Below are 15,340 nucleotides of genomic sequence, written 5' to 3'. Positions count from 1 at the left end.
ATACTGACCCCTCACCTTTGATGTCTTCCAGGTGCTTAGCTTGTGGACCTAGCTAGAGGCCAATTTTGGGGTGCAGAAGTCAGCTGTATATGTTAGTTTATGACTTCTGTGAGTGCTGCAGTAGTGGTCCTGTGTCAACAGAAGAGTAGCCTAATCAGCAGTTTACTTTGATTGTATATATCAACTGCTGTATTTGTCTATATGCTTTTGATAGGCTACGTACGTTATATTTGATCCACGGCCCCAGATGCCAGTGAGATGTTTGAAACACTAACTGATGTATATAGTACCGCGAGGCCAGTTCGTACAGGGTACGGTAACTAGAGCCCGCGAGGTTTTGAAACAGTTAGTGTACATATTCGGTTATATGTTATATATATATGTATATTTGCTTCCGTTGTTTGTTGTTATTTGTTTATATTATATTTGCGAAAAATAAATTGTGATTTTAGGCTTGCTACGGGTTCCGGAGCTACCACTCCCGTTCCCTAGCGCCGGTTGCGGCTCAATAAATTTTGGGTCGTGACAGAGTGTCATGCCTTTCGGCGACTTCAATAGTCATTTGATTTGGTAAATGACGTATGAAAATGTTTGAGTTGGTTAAGTTTTGAATAATAATTTAAAATGGTTTTGTTATTTAATTGTATTGAGCTTTGATGAAATTATTTGAGATTTATTTTATGTAATATGCCTATTCTGTAATGATATATTTGGGAGGTGCTGAGTTGTGATATGCACCTGGTTATGTGCTGGTTAGTTATATGCACATATGAGATATTGTGGGTGTCTATGCGCATTTGACACAAGGCACTTGATTGATGGCCAGTGAAGGGAGAAGAGCTGAGTGCTAATGATGGAGAAGGGTTAGCCATGAAATGTGCATAGATATGTTGGCTAGACTATAGATCAGCGTTGTGTTCCTGATTACATGTCTATGGTTGATATTATTATTACGAGGTAATATATCACTTTTATAGTAGACGATTGATACATATTATGCTTCTTATTTAAAGTTAAATTGCTTTGATACAGTTTATATTTGTAAATGCTTTCATATTGGATTTTACAAGTATTGTGTGTTCTATTGAATAGTTTTCTAGTATGCGTTATTATATGATATACTAACATTAAGTATATAAATATTTTATGGTTGTTATGTCTATTCACTGATTTTTCGCTCATATTAGTTGTTTAAAACCTTTTCAGTTAGCAGGACAATTTACAGTATAGTTAACTAGAAAGGGAATTGGGCATAGAGTTTCGACTTGAGACATAGAGTTTGGCTACATCTCCGAGTTTTGAGATGTCTTAATATTTTGGTTTAGAATAAACTTATTCGTAAATATACATATATATTTTGTATCGTATGTATAAAAATTTGTAACAATACTTAGTTTTAATACAATGACTTAAAATAAAATGTTGTATAAAGGTTTTTCATATATTTATGCTTAATTATTTGTAGAACATGTTTTACAATGGTGATTTGGAGATAAAGATATTTTAAATAACCGTCAATCTCATGCTAAGTAAGGCGGGGTCTGATATGAGGGCCAAACACTCCGGGTTTACAAGGTTTAAAAGTATCTCTAACCTTATATGTGTATCAACTACGCGTGTGTATGTTTATAATGTTTATACGCTTTCCAAAACTTGTCCAAATCCTATATTAACAAACTAATGAACTTAATCACGTTAAAGTAGTTAAATCTAGCAAGTCCAGCAAATCACTTAGAAATAATTGCATTGCCATGAAAATGTAATTAGTGATTGTATAGGCATTCAAGATGACTTAGTAAAATCAATCTCACTTAGACATTCAGTTTAGAATTTATGCATGCAAAACGGTAAAGACCCATCACTGTCTGTTATATGATGGAAACCACCAGGATTACATAATTGTGTAGGAGTACATGCTACATGTCTCACATGCAGATCGAGTCATATGCGCGTCCTACTTGTTTACTGCTTTCAGACGTGTTTACATTTCTAGTACTATATCCTATGGACTGCATGAGTGTTAAGATGAGATGTCTGGATATGTCACGCAAATATTCGAAGTGTTCGATAAGTCAAGTATAAGAGTTTTGGTAGTATCCACGATCCCAGTTTTTTGGTCCGATGTAAGGTGATCTCAACCATAAGCGTGAGAGATCTACCCAATCGGTGGAAAGGCATTTCCTAATTTAAATAGATGGAAACTCCATTATTTTCAAAACCTAACCAGATCCGAAATCAGGCATAGGTCTGGGCGAGCGGACTCGAATCCCGCAACGCTCACACAACCAATGGACCCAAAAAAATCTGGAAATCACTACACCTCTTGCTCTGCCTACCGGAGAAAAAACATCAAATGTCACGGGACTAACCTCGGCGGCAGGAAGCTTAAGCTTGAATCTCTTGAATTTAACACGTGAGTATCAAACTCAACAAATAATTGGATCAAACCATATCACTTTCCCATTCTTAGATGAGTCAGGAAAACCAGCCCTTACGGCGGTTTTCCGGTCTAATCTGGACAAAATAGTAAAGGAAGCAAGAAACGCGACAAAAGCGCACATAGCAAGCATTAACCTTCAAAGGACTAAGTTCGTGACTCCTCACATCAACCGTCGTAAGCGAAATTTGGAGACACTAGGATGAAACCAAGAAAATCGGAGAAATACTAGCGATGAAGGAAGAAATCAAGAGGCTCAGAGAAACGCCGGAGATGAAGGGAGAATCCTGAAAAACAAAAACAAAACACTGATCAAAACAACAAAGATCGAGCAAGAAACGAAGAAAATAGAGGAAACGCCGCACAAAACAATGAATAACGAAACAATGCGAGAAGTGAAGGAGAAAATCTTGGGAAAAACGAGCAAATTGCTACTTAAATCTTTCTTAATATAATGAAAATTTTGAGCTAATTCCACCATGAAAGAAAGTTGAGGGGTCAAATTGGCATTTTAATACCAACTTAAAACCCTCCATTAGCCCCTTAAAAAAATTTAATTAATCTTGAAAATAAAACCCTCTTCTTTCACTCCCGTCTCTATATAAAACGGTTCGAATATTTATGCCAGTAATCAGTTGTGAATTTCGTTTAAGGCAAGCAAAGCATAAGTTATTTCTTTGAACTTAGATAGGTAGATAGATTCATAGTTTCAAATTGATAAACCCTAATTCAGTGAATGGAGCTGCTCCGATCAAATCTCTCCCGGGTTCGGATTCCAGAGCCTACTAATCGTATCTACAAAAATGAATGCTGCGTCTCCTTCGATACTCCGGTAATGTTTTTCGATTTTAAGTATTTGTTTTGTTCGACCTGAGTAACTGTTTGTGCGAGAAAGAAAAATTACAGATTCTAAAGTGTTATTGTGCTTGAAATATGTTGAAATGAGTTGAGTTGAGTGAAATTTGATTTTAGTTTGATTTTATGCTTTTGATGATTCACTAATTTAATGGCGCGTTATTCGTGATGAATGTGCAGAAGTCGGAAGGTGGATTGTTTGTCGACATGAATTCGTTTCTTGCATTTGGAAAAGATTGTGTTGGTTGGAACTATGAGAAGACTGGTAATAGTGTTTATTTGCACATTAAGCAGAAGGTGAAGTTGGTGCCAGAAGATAGGCCGTTGAAAAAACCAACGTTGTTGGCTATAGGTAATACTAAATACATGATGATTATGGTAGTTTGGTAGCTTTTCTTAGCTTCTATTACTGCACTGAGAATATGACATGGACTGATTGATATTGAAGCTTAAATTATGAGTTGAATTATGATTGTAGAAGAACAAATATTTATCTGTAAAAGTGCATTTTGATTGATTATATGAGGTGTTAGTCCTTCCAATAGTTAGAAAATGATTATATTTGAGGCGTCTGTCTGCAAAGATTGTCGTCCCATGAATCGGGATTTTGGGTTGGAAGACCCCTATATGTGATGGATATTGATTGATGAGTACATCGGTGCCTTCAAACAAAAAATAAGGATAATGAAAAAGGAAGTTCTCTCATGAAAATGTTTTTGTTCAATTTTTTCTAAGTATCAATAATTTCAGTATCTTTTGGCTGGCAGGGTGAAATCTTTTCATATGTTTATGCCTTGTAGGTGTTGAAGGAGGATTTGACAACAACGAACCTGAATATGAAGAAAGTCAGAGTGTTGTGGTATTGCCTGATTATGTTACTTTCCCGTTTCCTTCTGTTGAGTTGCCGGAGAAGGTTCGTGATTCTTGTGCTTTAAATTCTTATTTTCATTTCTCATGTGTAGTTTTACCACCTAGAGGAAAGCCTAAATGTGACTAGTTATGTGTAATTTTACTACCCAGAGAAAGACCTGATGTAATTGTTACTACTTTTAAATTCAGGTAAGGTTGGCAGTTGATGCCATTTTAATGGCTGAAGGTGCAGAGTGGAAAGAACAGCTTGCTGCATGGAACCCTGATAACAAGCAAGTCAGTGCATTTGCTATGAATTTACAACAGGTTGACAATGGCGTTATTGTTCCTCCATCGGGGTGGCAATGTGCAAAGTGTGACAAAAAAGAGAACCTCTGGCTTAATCTTACTGATGGAATGATCCTCTGTGGACGGAGAAACTGGGACGGAACTGGTGGCAACAACCATGCTTTTGATAACTTCAAGGAGACAGGTTACCCTCTTGCAGTGAAGCTTGGGACAATAACTGCTGATCTGGAAGCAGCAGGTATGCCACTTCGCATTAGGAAGAAAGGGAACTTTCTTTATTTTTATTTTTATGTGACTCCTTTCGTTGGCGCTTCTGAATTGATAATGTGAATGTCTAACATAATTATTGGCACATTGAGTACAGTGTTAAAATCATTTATAGTTGCTTATGCTAGACAATGATTGTTGAGTATAAGTAAAATAGTGTTATTTTATGCCATTAATTGCAAAGAGTAAGTTCAATAATCTTGAAATAGCCCAGAAGTTTGGGGATACAGCTATTGGGGAAAGAAGCTTTCTTGTAAATAACTAAATAATAATTTGAATGCAACAGTTTTACTTTTCCAACTAAAAGGCTCAAGTTGCTTTATGTTATTAGTTATTTTTCTGTACATAGTCAAAAAGTACACGTGCACCACAAATGGAAGAGTTCTGAATTTTCTGCGAGTTACTTGTTAGGGTTATCTAGCAGATATTTATCATCGAATAAACTGGCTAAGCCATTAACTAAGCTCGAATGGCTGGCTTGTTAGGAGTTCAAACTTTTGAGAATTGGTTGGTTTTAATTGCAAGTATTACTATGATGATTGATTTTACATAATTATTAGGGAAAATTTTGGCATTGGATTTTCCTACCTGCTTTTGTGTGTTTCGTTTTTATGTATCTGTAGCGTCCTTTTGGAACCTTACTTTTAGGAGAAATAGAATATACCATGTTGTCACAAACATCATTTTCTAAAAAGCATAAATAAGAAAAAAAATGTTCAAAACTATGAGCTCGAAATTGATGCCAACCTAGATTTTAGAGTGTTATCATGTCTAGTTAATCAAAAGGAAAAACAATTTTCTCTAATATACTGGATGCTACATGTTTCCTGGAAACTAATGAGTAAATTAAAAATCAATGTTTGACATGTTGTGCTGGAGCTGATAATCTGGGAAGTTGGATTACTTTCCAGATTTTCCTGCTTAACATTATTTTGACAACCTATTGCAATTTCTCGGAACTTACCAATGGTTAACTACTGTGGCAGCTCAGATGTATATTCTTATCCGGAGGATGATAGCGTTCTGGATCCAAATTTAGCGCAGCATCTGGCATTTTTTGGCATTGATTTTTCATCGTTACAGAAGGTTAGTTTTGTGTGATGTGTTATAGCATATTTCTAAATATAGCATTTTTGGTGTCAAATGTAAACATATATTGAATGTATGTTCAGTATCATAATATCATTGCATATGCCAGTCTTATTCTTTCTAGTTGTTGATGATTGACCTTAAATGTGATTTAAATTTGAGGATTTATTATTGCTGTTTGCATATCTCATTTCTTTCCTTAATTTCTTGAAGGCCATTTTTATGATTTAGAAACCTGAGGAATTTTATTTAGACCTCTTACTTGTAGTATTCCCCTGAGTTCATTTCTAATTTATGCTTCCAATTATCTTCTAGAATAAGAGTTATGGGCATATGTAATCTTATTCTTGACTAACTAATTAATATCTTTTATTATTGATATGTGCTTTAGCACCATTCCAAAGGGTTGGATTGGAGTAGGGTTAAGTTTATGAGTAACAGTGAGAAATAAATAGGTCTTACTATTTTTATTTACTCTTCAAATTATTGGTGCAACTTTGGCTGGGCTAGCTAAACATTAATCATTAGTTATAGAATGGAATTGGTTGACAATGATTGCTGAAAGAAGTGTGTTGATATCTAAGCATAACTGCATAAGTATATGACTGAAAATATTAATGAAAGAGCTTTCTCTTATGCAAGGAATTTTCTTGCTTTTTGTACAAGTAATGGATTATCCATAACAAATTAAATTATTGATGTATAGAAAAAACTGAAAACAACTTCCCTTTATTCTATGTAAGAAAAGAATTTAGAGCTCGGCTAAACCTTGTAATTGTACTTGTCTATGTGTGAGTTGGTTGTCAATTATCCATAATTCCATCTCTTTTTGCTCAAGTTTGAATTCAGAATCTCATTTGCATTTTTATTTGTGAGGAGAGCTTTATTTTCTATCCTTGAGATGATTGACACTTTGTTTGACTTCAGTAATTTTACATAATTTTCTTTTTCTAGAAAAGCATCTGAAGATATTTGATCCTTTAATCAATAATATTGTTCACACAGTTTGCTGTTGGATTGTCTATTTACATAGGTAGATAGGTTTTCTTAGCAGCAACCTTGTGAACTCTGAAAACCAGTGCAGAATAGTCATTTGTTTCATTTTGGCCACGTCAGCTTCTCAGTGTCTAAAATGCCCGAGTGTAGGAGCAGAATTAGGATTCTTACTTGGGGAAGCCAATGTTTTATATGAAGTATGCTACTGGAAGGCAATCATGATGTGGGGGCTACAGTTGAAATACAAAAATCAGTTGGGGTTATGTTTTAGAAAATGATCCTGAAATGTCCTGTTGAACTTTGAAATCTCGAAAACTATTGGCCTCCTTGAGAAGGTCTTTGAGCTTCAATTGAATCTAAAGATTCAGATCTAACTTGGAAATTGGTATCTCTTTCTTATTTTCAGACTGAAATGACAACTGCTGAAAGGGAACTTGACCAGAATATTAACTTTGATTGGAACCGAATTCAAGAAAGTGGACAGGAGCTGGAACCAATATTTGGGCCAGGTTATACGGGACTCCGGAATCTCGGGAACAGGTAAGGCCAGTGTTTGGGATTGTGACAATGATGTTAATTTTTTTCAAGTTTTTTCTTACATTTTTACCTGCAGTTGCTACATGGCAGCAACAATGCAAGTTGTGTTCTCAACAAGATCCTTCTATTCACGGTTAGTTTACTTTAATTGCATTACTCTCATGAAACACATATATAACTTTTTGTATACACATGCGCATAGACTTGCATTTGTAGTTTTAGTATAGGAAGTTATTTTGCATGTGTTAACAGATGGTTTAATTTTTTTGGTACTTTGGTTATCTTTTAGGGTTTTATTTATTGAGATAATGGCCTTTAATGTATATGAATATGTCTTAGTAGGCTTTTAATCAACTGAGCCTTTTATATTTAATAAATAATTGAGGATTAATATATTGGTCTAATATGCTTAGCTACAAAAAGCTATGATCTTATTATATATATTTACATTACGTTCCAAATACTTGCGTCTCAAGCAAATGTGGTTTACCGTGCTTTGAACCGAATCAAGGTACCAACTAAACCCACCGTCTAAGTGTTGCAAAATGATTACGTAATGAGTTTCATTTCCATTCACATGCCACATTCTTGGTAACTTGATACATACACACACAAGGGTTTTATGTGCAAGCATTTATATCTTAGAAAAATTGAATATTGTGATTAGTGGACTTCCATAAATTGCTCACTTCATAGTTTTTTTAAGAATAACAAAAATATAATTTGAGACTTACCTAACAGTTTAAGTTTTTGAGTTGATTGGGTACTTGGCTTAGTTTTAGCTCTATGATCGTTTAGTCTAGAGTTTGATTTTTGACAACCATCATTTGGCTAATTAAATATTTGAGAACAGAGTAAGGTGGAACTGTGTTTGTTCATGCTTCAAGTCCAATGAGCATTCACATGTTAGAGATAATAAAACTATAGTCGGAATCTCACTTAACAATTTAATTTTTTGGGTTGATTTGCTATTTAACAACAGTTGAGCTAGTTTCTAGTTGGCCATTTTTTTATCATAACATCATTTGATGTTCTTTTGATTTTTGATTAGTGTTCTTTTTATCTATTTTATCATAACACCATTTTTTTTATCATAACATCATTCAACCTATCTAACGTTTTGATTTTTAATTCACAAATTGAGAATTCTGATCCTTAAAAATACATATATGTTTGTTAATTTCGGCTCCTTGGGTTTTGTTGGCAGGTATTATTCAAGCCATACCTTGAAAGAGGCATTTAATATGGCTCCTGCTGATCCGACTGTAGACTTAAATATGCAATTGTAAGTAATATTCAAGTTTATAGCGCTGTTTTTCTCATCCAAACTTCCTAAGGATGATTGTATTTATTCTTGTTGATTATTATGAAGTGAAGTCGTCAAAATAAATCTGTAATCGTTACATAAGATTAATTTCTATTGTCACTAGCATACAAAGAAGTACGTAATGTATATCATCTTCTTTAATATGTTTTCTAAAGGCTTATCAAATGTATTTGTTTGTCTTTCACCTTTTCCCTTTATAATTCTTTAATTCGATGAAGCGTCCATTTGTATTATTTTTACAAGGAAACTTGTCACTTTCCAAAGTTATTTGTATTGTGTATCTGTATTAATGATGCATCTTCGTATGCCTTGGTTTTAAATGGCAGGACAAAGCTGGGACATGGTTTGCTGTCTGGTAAATATTCTGTACCAGCAATGGAGGTATGGAAATGAGCAATTTTCATATCTTCATTAAATTACTTTCTTTTTCTGATAGCTAATTTTTTATGCTTTTGTCATCCAGAAAGATGATAATGCAAGTGCTGTAACCTCAAAGAGCTCTGTAAGCTTCTATCTTAACTTTTTGTCAATTTGCTGGCTTTATGATAGATTCTTAGAGATCTTAAAATTACATAATGGATCCTTATGAATTATTTATTTATATATTATCTGAACAATGTTTTTAGCCAGTAAACTAGAGTGAACTCTTTTGATAAAAAGCAGCCAATGCACCTAACAACTATAAGAATTATTTAAGAACCTAACACTTATACTTATTGATAAATCCAACTTTAAAGGATTAATTAACATGCCTGTAACCTCTTTAAGTTCTTTGCAAGCATGATTGAGACAGTGAATTATCTGTTTTCTTTAACTTCCACCTGACTCAGTCAGCTAAACATTTAAATATCTATTTAATGAACTTGCATTCTCATTCTTTCACAAATCACCAACTAACTTTGGTGGCTTTATGAATTTTAGAGCGTCTGATAAAATTTGCCTGGAAAATTGTATAAGATAGAATGGCCGCAACTCCAGGGATCATACCAGAAGGGAGTGTCTTTATCACCTCCTAAGCTGTACCAAAAGAACTGCTTGATCTCAGGCCTTAGTTGCAGAAGATGTCTAAACCCAGCTTGTAATGCTTTTGTGACACTTTAGGTGTTCAATTTTTTAAACTTAGTAGCTGCAATTTGAGAGGTCAATTGAGTAGCCTTGTCAATTAGCAAGTAATAGTTATTAATAATATGTTTGGCATCTGGCCTTGTTCCCATAAACTCTTAATCTAAACCAATTTAACCAATACGCTATTGAACCTTTATATTGCCTCTTTAAATGGCTAGAATTTAACCTTGAACTTCACATTTTCATATTCATTGCAAGTTTTAGCTGATATTGTTAGTGACTTTGTTTGTTTTTCTTCACATACTAATCAATTGAATCTGGCAGTTATTTAAGATATTTGCTTTGTTTTTTTATACCCATGCTTTTCCTGGTCTTAGTTGATATTTCTCTTTTTTTTCCTTGTGTTGTTTTCTGCAAAAACTAGAAACAGGAAGGAATACCCCCTCGCATGTTCAAGGCAGTTATTGCTGCCAGCCATCCCGAGTTTTCTTCTATGAGGCAACAGGTATATTCTCAATGATACTTGTTAGGCCGACTAATTATCTGATTGCTTCCCATTAACGGGCAATCCTCGAAAAATAAGTTTTCAGTAAATGAACTGGCTAAACAAGTCTACTAATTATTAACACTCGTAATTCATTTATTTGCCACTCAATGTTATCTTTTAGGTGGGAGGATGGAATTTTACTTTTTTCTATTTGTGTTACGGAAACAATATAATAGGAATTTTTGTCTTCTTGTATGTTCTAATTCACTTGACTGTGCTATGATCAGTCTGACTAAAATAAAAGGTTTGACCTGCTTTTTTTTGTTATTGTTGGAAGAATGATGTTATCTTTGACTGTGGCCTAAAGTTGCTACTTGCGGTGGTTATGTAACAAGGAATGTTTGTTTTTATAGATTTAGTTTATAATATATATAGATGTTTGGAAACAGTTTTCCGGAGGAGTATCCATGTTTTAATGTTAAATTTGCTAATTAATACGAACTATTATGTTGACTGTTCAATTTCAAATGTTGACTATAAATATTTGAAAAGGAATGACTATATGGTTGAAAAGAAAAGCAACGGTTAACTATCATTCTATTATACGTTTCATTAATTAAGTATTATAAATTATTAGTAACAAACTATAAATGCAATGTTTCAGAGTTTGAATTCTCATTGAAGATAATTATAACATGCATATACCTTGCTTTTTTTGAAGTGTAATTATACAATTCTTTACATTGTTATACTGTATTAAGGGATGCAATTTCCTGACTTTAGTATTCTCGTTCATGTTATGAATAACTAAAATGTTTGTGTTGATTTTGACCCATTGAGTACAATTTATAGCACCACCGTTGTGGAGAATGTCGATTATGATCATTGCTTGCTTTGGTGAATATTTGACATCAACCTTGTGTGTAGGATGCACTGGAGTTCTTCCTACATTTTCTTGATCAAGTTGAACGTGTTAATGGTGGGAACGCTGCATTGGATCCTTCAAGGAGTTTCAAATTTGGAATTGAGGAGCGTATATTGTGTTCATCTGGAATGGTAGCTTATAATAAAAGGCTTGACTATATTCTTTCACTGAATATTCCATTACATGAAGCTACCAATAAAGGTATTTTTCTTTTTCACATTTTCTTGGAAATATGTTTTTGTAATTTACTAGCTGATTTGGTCTGTTGAAAATGTAGAAGAACTCGCATCCTTCCATAAGTTGAAAGCAAAAGCGGTTTCAGAGGGGAAAGATATGTAAGTATTGAGGTGGTATTTTTATCCTGTGTAGCTGTCAGAATTTTTGCTTAGCACTTTTCTCTTGCAAACAGCTCCAGTGAAGAAATTGTACGGCCAAGGGTACCTCTAGAGGCATGTCTAGCTAACTTTTCAGCTCCGGAGGAGATTCAGGACTTCTACAGCACTGCTTTGAATGCCAAAACAACATCACAAAAGTAAGCTTTCTTTTGTGTCTTAAGATTGGAAAGTTATTGAAAACAATTTGTCAGAAAATTTCAGCGGCACATTTATGTTAATTGGGCACCCTCTTTAGGACTGCCGGCTTCACTTCATTCCCTGATTGTTTGGTATTGCACATGAGGAAATTTGTTATGGAGGAAGGCTGGGTGCCAAAAAAACTTGGTAAAATATTTGTATCTGTTATGTTCTTACCTCTTACTGGTTGTCCAAAATGTTAATTGGGCCATATTGATGAGTTAATTTTCCCCCCCGTCCAGATGTATATGTAGACGTTCCTGATATCATAGATATCAGTCACATGCGAAGCAGGGGCCTTCAACCAGGGGAGCAATTGTTGCCAGAGGGAGGTATATATGTTTTTTAGAATTCCTTCTTTGATCTGTGTTCCTGAATTATAATTATACTATAAGACTTAGTTAACAATGTTACATGCGAGAAACCAATTAGATTATGGAATAATGTTTAAGCTGGTTTGGTGTTTACTTGTCAATGAAATCAACAATTTGCATAAAAAGGTTTTTTATTTATTTATTTTGGTGTTGAGGAAAAGGGTAAGAACATGTGAGGCCTGCAATTATGGGTACTTCCTTTACTGATTTATAATTGCTGTACGATTGGCTTTGTCAAATTTCAAGTGCATATGGTGGTGTGTCACTGATTGGGTGCTCTCTTGACGATTGGACTGTATTTAAGCTGGGTTGTCTTTTTTTTTTTTTTACCATTGTCAAATTATAATTAACTATAATAAACCCACCAAATGTACATTTGGCGGGTTTATTATAGTTACTATAGAACTTTGGAACTTGGTGATCGTGACCTTCAAATTAACATAATGACATTTGAAATCTCAATTGAGCTTGTAAGTTGATCAAGAATCATGTACTATCTGTGTAGATTATGTCAAATACTTTGTCATTTCTTTAATTTCTCCAATGCAGTCCTACGCTGTTTGTTAATTGGAAACAAAAATGTGCTTTTTTACTTTAGGAACTGGCGGGAATGTTTTTTGCTGAATGAGTGAAATTTCATCTTTAAAGCTCAAGGAAGATCCTTATGATTTATCCTCAGCATCTGATTATGATTTTCATTTTCACAGTATATTTTTTCTCTCATCACTTAATTGTTGTCCTATGCACAGTTGAATGTTTAATTATACTGTTTAATATTAATTGTTTGCCCTTAATATGTTTTTGGATGTTCATCTTTGCTCTGAGTTTTTTTTTTCCGTCTATTCTTTTTCTTTCTTCATTTCTCTTCGAGAATAAATTTCTCATATGCTACTCTGCATTGCACAGTTTCTGGGGGTGAGGTGGAAGCAAATAAGATTGTGGCAAATGAGGATATCGTCTCTCAGCTTGTCTCGATGGGGTTCAATCATCTTCATTGTCAGAAAGCTGCTATAAATACCTTCAACTCAGGAGTAGAGGAGGCAATGAATTGGTTACTTTCCCACATGGACGATCCAGGTATTCAATTATAGTCATAGTTTGACAAATGTCTTCATGGCTGCAGAAAGCAATTTCGCCCTTCTTGATGTTTTATTTTTCAATTCGTACTTTTAGTTGTGTGGTGATATTCTGTTGTGTGATTAATTCCAGTTAGTACTTTTTTCAGATATAGATGCTCCTATTTCTCAAGAGGCACGAGATGCTGAAGTTGTTGACCAAGCTCAAATTGATACTTTGATCTCATTTGGTTTTCAAGAAGAACTTGCTCGAAAAGCACTTAAGGCATCGGTAATATTCTATAGCTTGGCATTCTTTTCCAGATGCGGTAACAATAATTGCCTCCAAATAATTTTATTTTCACTATTACTAAAATTTCACAGGGTGGGGACATTGAGAAAGCAACCGACTGGATATTTAATAACCCCGATGCTGCTGCTTCTGCTTCATCTGATATGGATGCCACCACTACAAGCACCACTTCTGCCTCAAATGACAACACTGGACTGCCTGATGGAGGAGGAAGTCAGTTTCTCGACCCTTATCTTGTTTGTTTTTAATATCGCTTACATTCATTATTGTTTCTACTTGTTACTCTTGCTTTTTTTGGATTTCAACACCTAACGACTGTTTTGTCTAAATCTATTGATTTAATTCATCTAAAATCTTCAATCAAAATGGTGCTTAGGATTAGTGTGTAAATGAAGTGGTGAATTGTGAAATACATTCCTCTGCTTTAGTGTTGAAATGTTTGTACTTTGTGCAGGATATAGGCTAATTGGGATAGTGAGCCATATGGGAACGTCGACACAGTGTGGGCATTACGTTGCTCATATCCTGAAAGATGGGCGGTGGGTTATTTTCAACGATGACAAGGTTGGGGTTTCTGTAAATCCACCAAAGGACATGGGATATTTATACTTTTTTGAGAGGCTTACCAATTAGAATTCTGAATTTTCATTTTTACATAGCAAAGACACATCAGTAGCACATTTCTTTTGAGCTTTTATAGCAACTCAAAATCTGATCGATATTCACAAATTTTGCTTGACCAGTCGGTTACTATCAGATTTTCATTTTGTTAAACTGAATTGGGGAAAAAGAATGAAAAGTAAAACTTGGACATGAGTGCCTTGTTTTCTTTATAAATCTAGCAATTTCTTGCATTGCAGGTCTAGTTGGCTGATATACAATGAAATCTAAAGGTACTTCATGCTACGATTAATTGTCCCACATCAGATTTAAAACAAGCCAAGAAATGTGAAATTAATTATTTTATAATCTAATCCTAATCATCCAATCTTGTTTTTCATCACCGCACACCATTGGTGTTCTTGCAGCCACCATCGTGGCTGCTGCTGTCTTTAACTCCGCGGCTGCCTTTGCCACTGGCCAAACGTTTCCTTTTATTTTCAGTTTTCATTGTAAAGCCAAAGATCTAGCCTGCATGGATGAGCTAGTTGTCAAATAATTAAATTTCAGTGATTAGGGTTACATTTAGAATAATTAATCCCACACAGATTGAATGTGCTAGTTGTCAATATAATTATATTTTGAAAAAAGGCTAAAAAATGACCCTCATGTTCAAAAATGATCCTCTTGAGCCACTTCATGTTTTTTGAGACTCAATTGTGACCCTCATATTCACAAAACCTAAATTTGCACTCCCCGTGAGGCTTAATTGTGACTTTTCATGTTTTTAGAGAAGATGCGGATTTTAGTTTTCGTTAACATGAGGGTCATAATTAAGTTTCAAAAAAACATAAAGAGGCCTTAAGAGTTTGAGGGAAAATATGAGGGTCATTTTTAAGCCCTTTGCCTTATGCTTTATATATTCGTTATGAATTAAAGAAAATTAAATTGGATTGGGATTCCCTCAAGTTCATTTTAAACTTGAGGGGGTCATGTTCACGATTTATACTGTTCATTATAAAATGAACGGTGTAGATCAAAAAAGCATAATTTTAATCAAATTAATCTACACTGTTCATTTTGTAATGAACGGTATAGATCGTGAACATGACCCCCTCAAGTTCAAATGAACTTGAGAGAATCCCAATCCAATTAAATTTATATACAATGAACAAAAAAAATCCATAGAATATAGACAAACTAATTTTATTAATATTACATCGCTATCTATATTTCTTTTTTCTTTTATACTATAATAAAAAAGAAAATTTCGATCTTTCAAA

The 15,340-nt window shown here is 34.2% G+C and overlaps 1 protein-coding gene across 1 annotated transcript; it reads left to right on the top strand.

Annotated features, from left to right (window-relative positions):
• Positions 1–3,011: 3,011 nt before the first annotated feature.
• LOC126669014 (ubiquitin carboxyl-terminal hydrolase 14) lies at positions 3,012–14,294 on the top strand. The gene is made up of 20 exons (XM_050362290.2): positions 3,012–3,269; positions 3,473–3,644; positions 4,093–4,205; positions 4,352–4,688; positions 5,709–5,803; positions 7,209–7,342; positions 7,416–7,472; positions 8,547–8,624; positions 8,993–9,047; positions 9,130–9,168; positions 10,156–10,236; positions 11,146–11,344; positions 11,421–11,478; positions 11,553–11,675; positions 11,774–11,862; positions 11,958–12,047; positions 12,996–13,166; positions 13,315–13,436; positions 13,529–13,670; positions 13,912–14,294. The coding sequence occupies exons 1-20, from the start codon at positions 3,174–3,176 to the stop codon at positions 14,088–14,090; spliced, it is 2,430 nt and encodes an 809-aa protein (XP_050218247.1). The 5' UTR covers positions 3,012–3,173; the 3' UTR covers positions 14,091–14,294.
• Positions 14,295–15,340: the final 1,046 nt, after the last annotated feature.

Source organism: Mercurialis annua, linkage group LG2 (genome assembly GCF_937616625.2).
Source record: "Mercurialis annua linkage group LG2, ddMerAnnu1.2, whole genome shotgun sequence".
Lineage (NCBI taxonomy): Eukaryota > Viridiplantae > Streptophyta > Magnoliopsida > Malpighiales > Euphorbiaceae > Mercurialis > Mercurialis annua.
This window is presented reverse-complemented; position numbering and strand designations above follow the sequence as displayed.

Excerpts from the sequence above, each read along its gene's own strand:
- LOC126669014 (XM_050362290.2), top strand. The coding sequence starts at position 3,174 with ATGGAGCTGCTCCGATCAAATCTCTCCCGGGTTCGGATTCCAGAGCCT. Across the intron at positions 5,804-7,208 it reads ATTTTTCATCGTTACAGAAG|ACTGAAATGACAACTGCTGA; the intron begins GTTAGTTTTGTG and ends TCTTATTTTCAG. Across the intron at positions 11,479-11,552 it reads GTTTCAGAGGGGAAAGATAT|CTCCAGTGAAGAAATTGTAC; the intron begins GTAAGTATTGAG and ends TCTTGCAAACAG.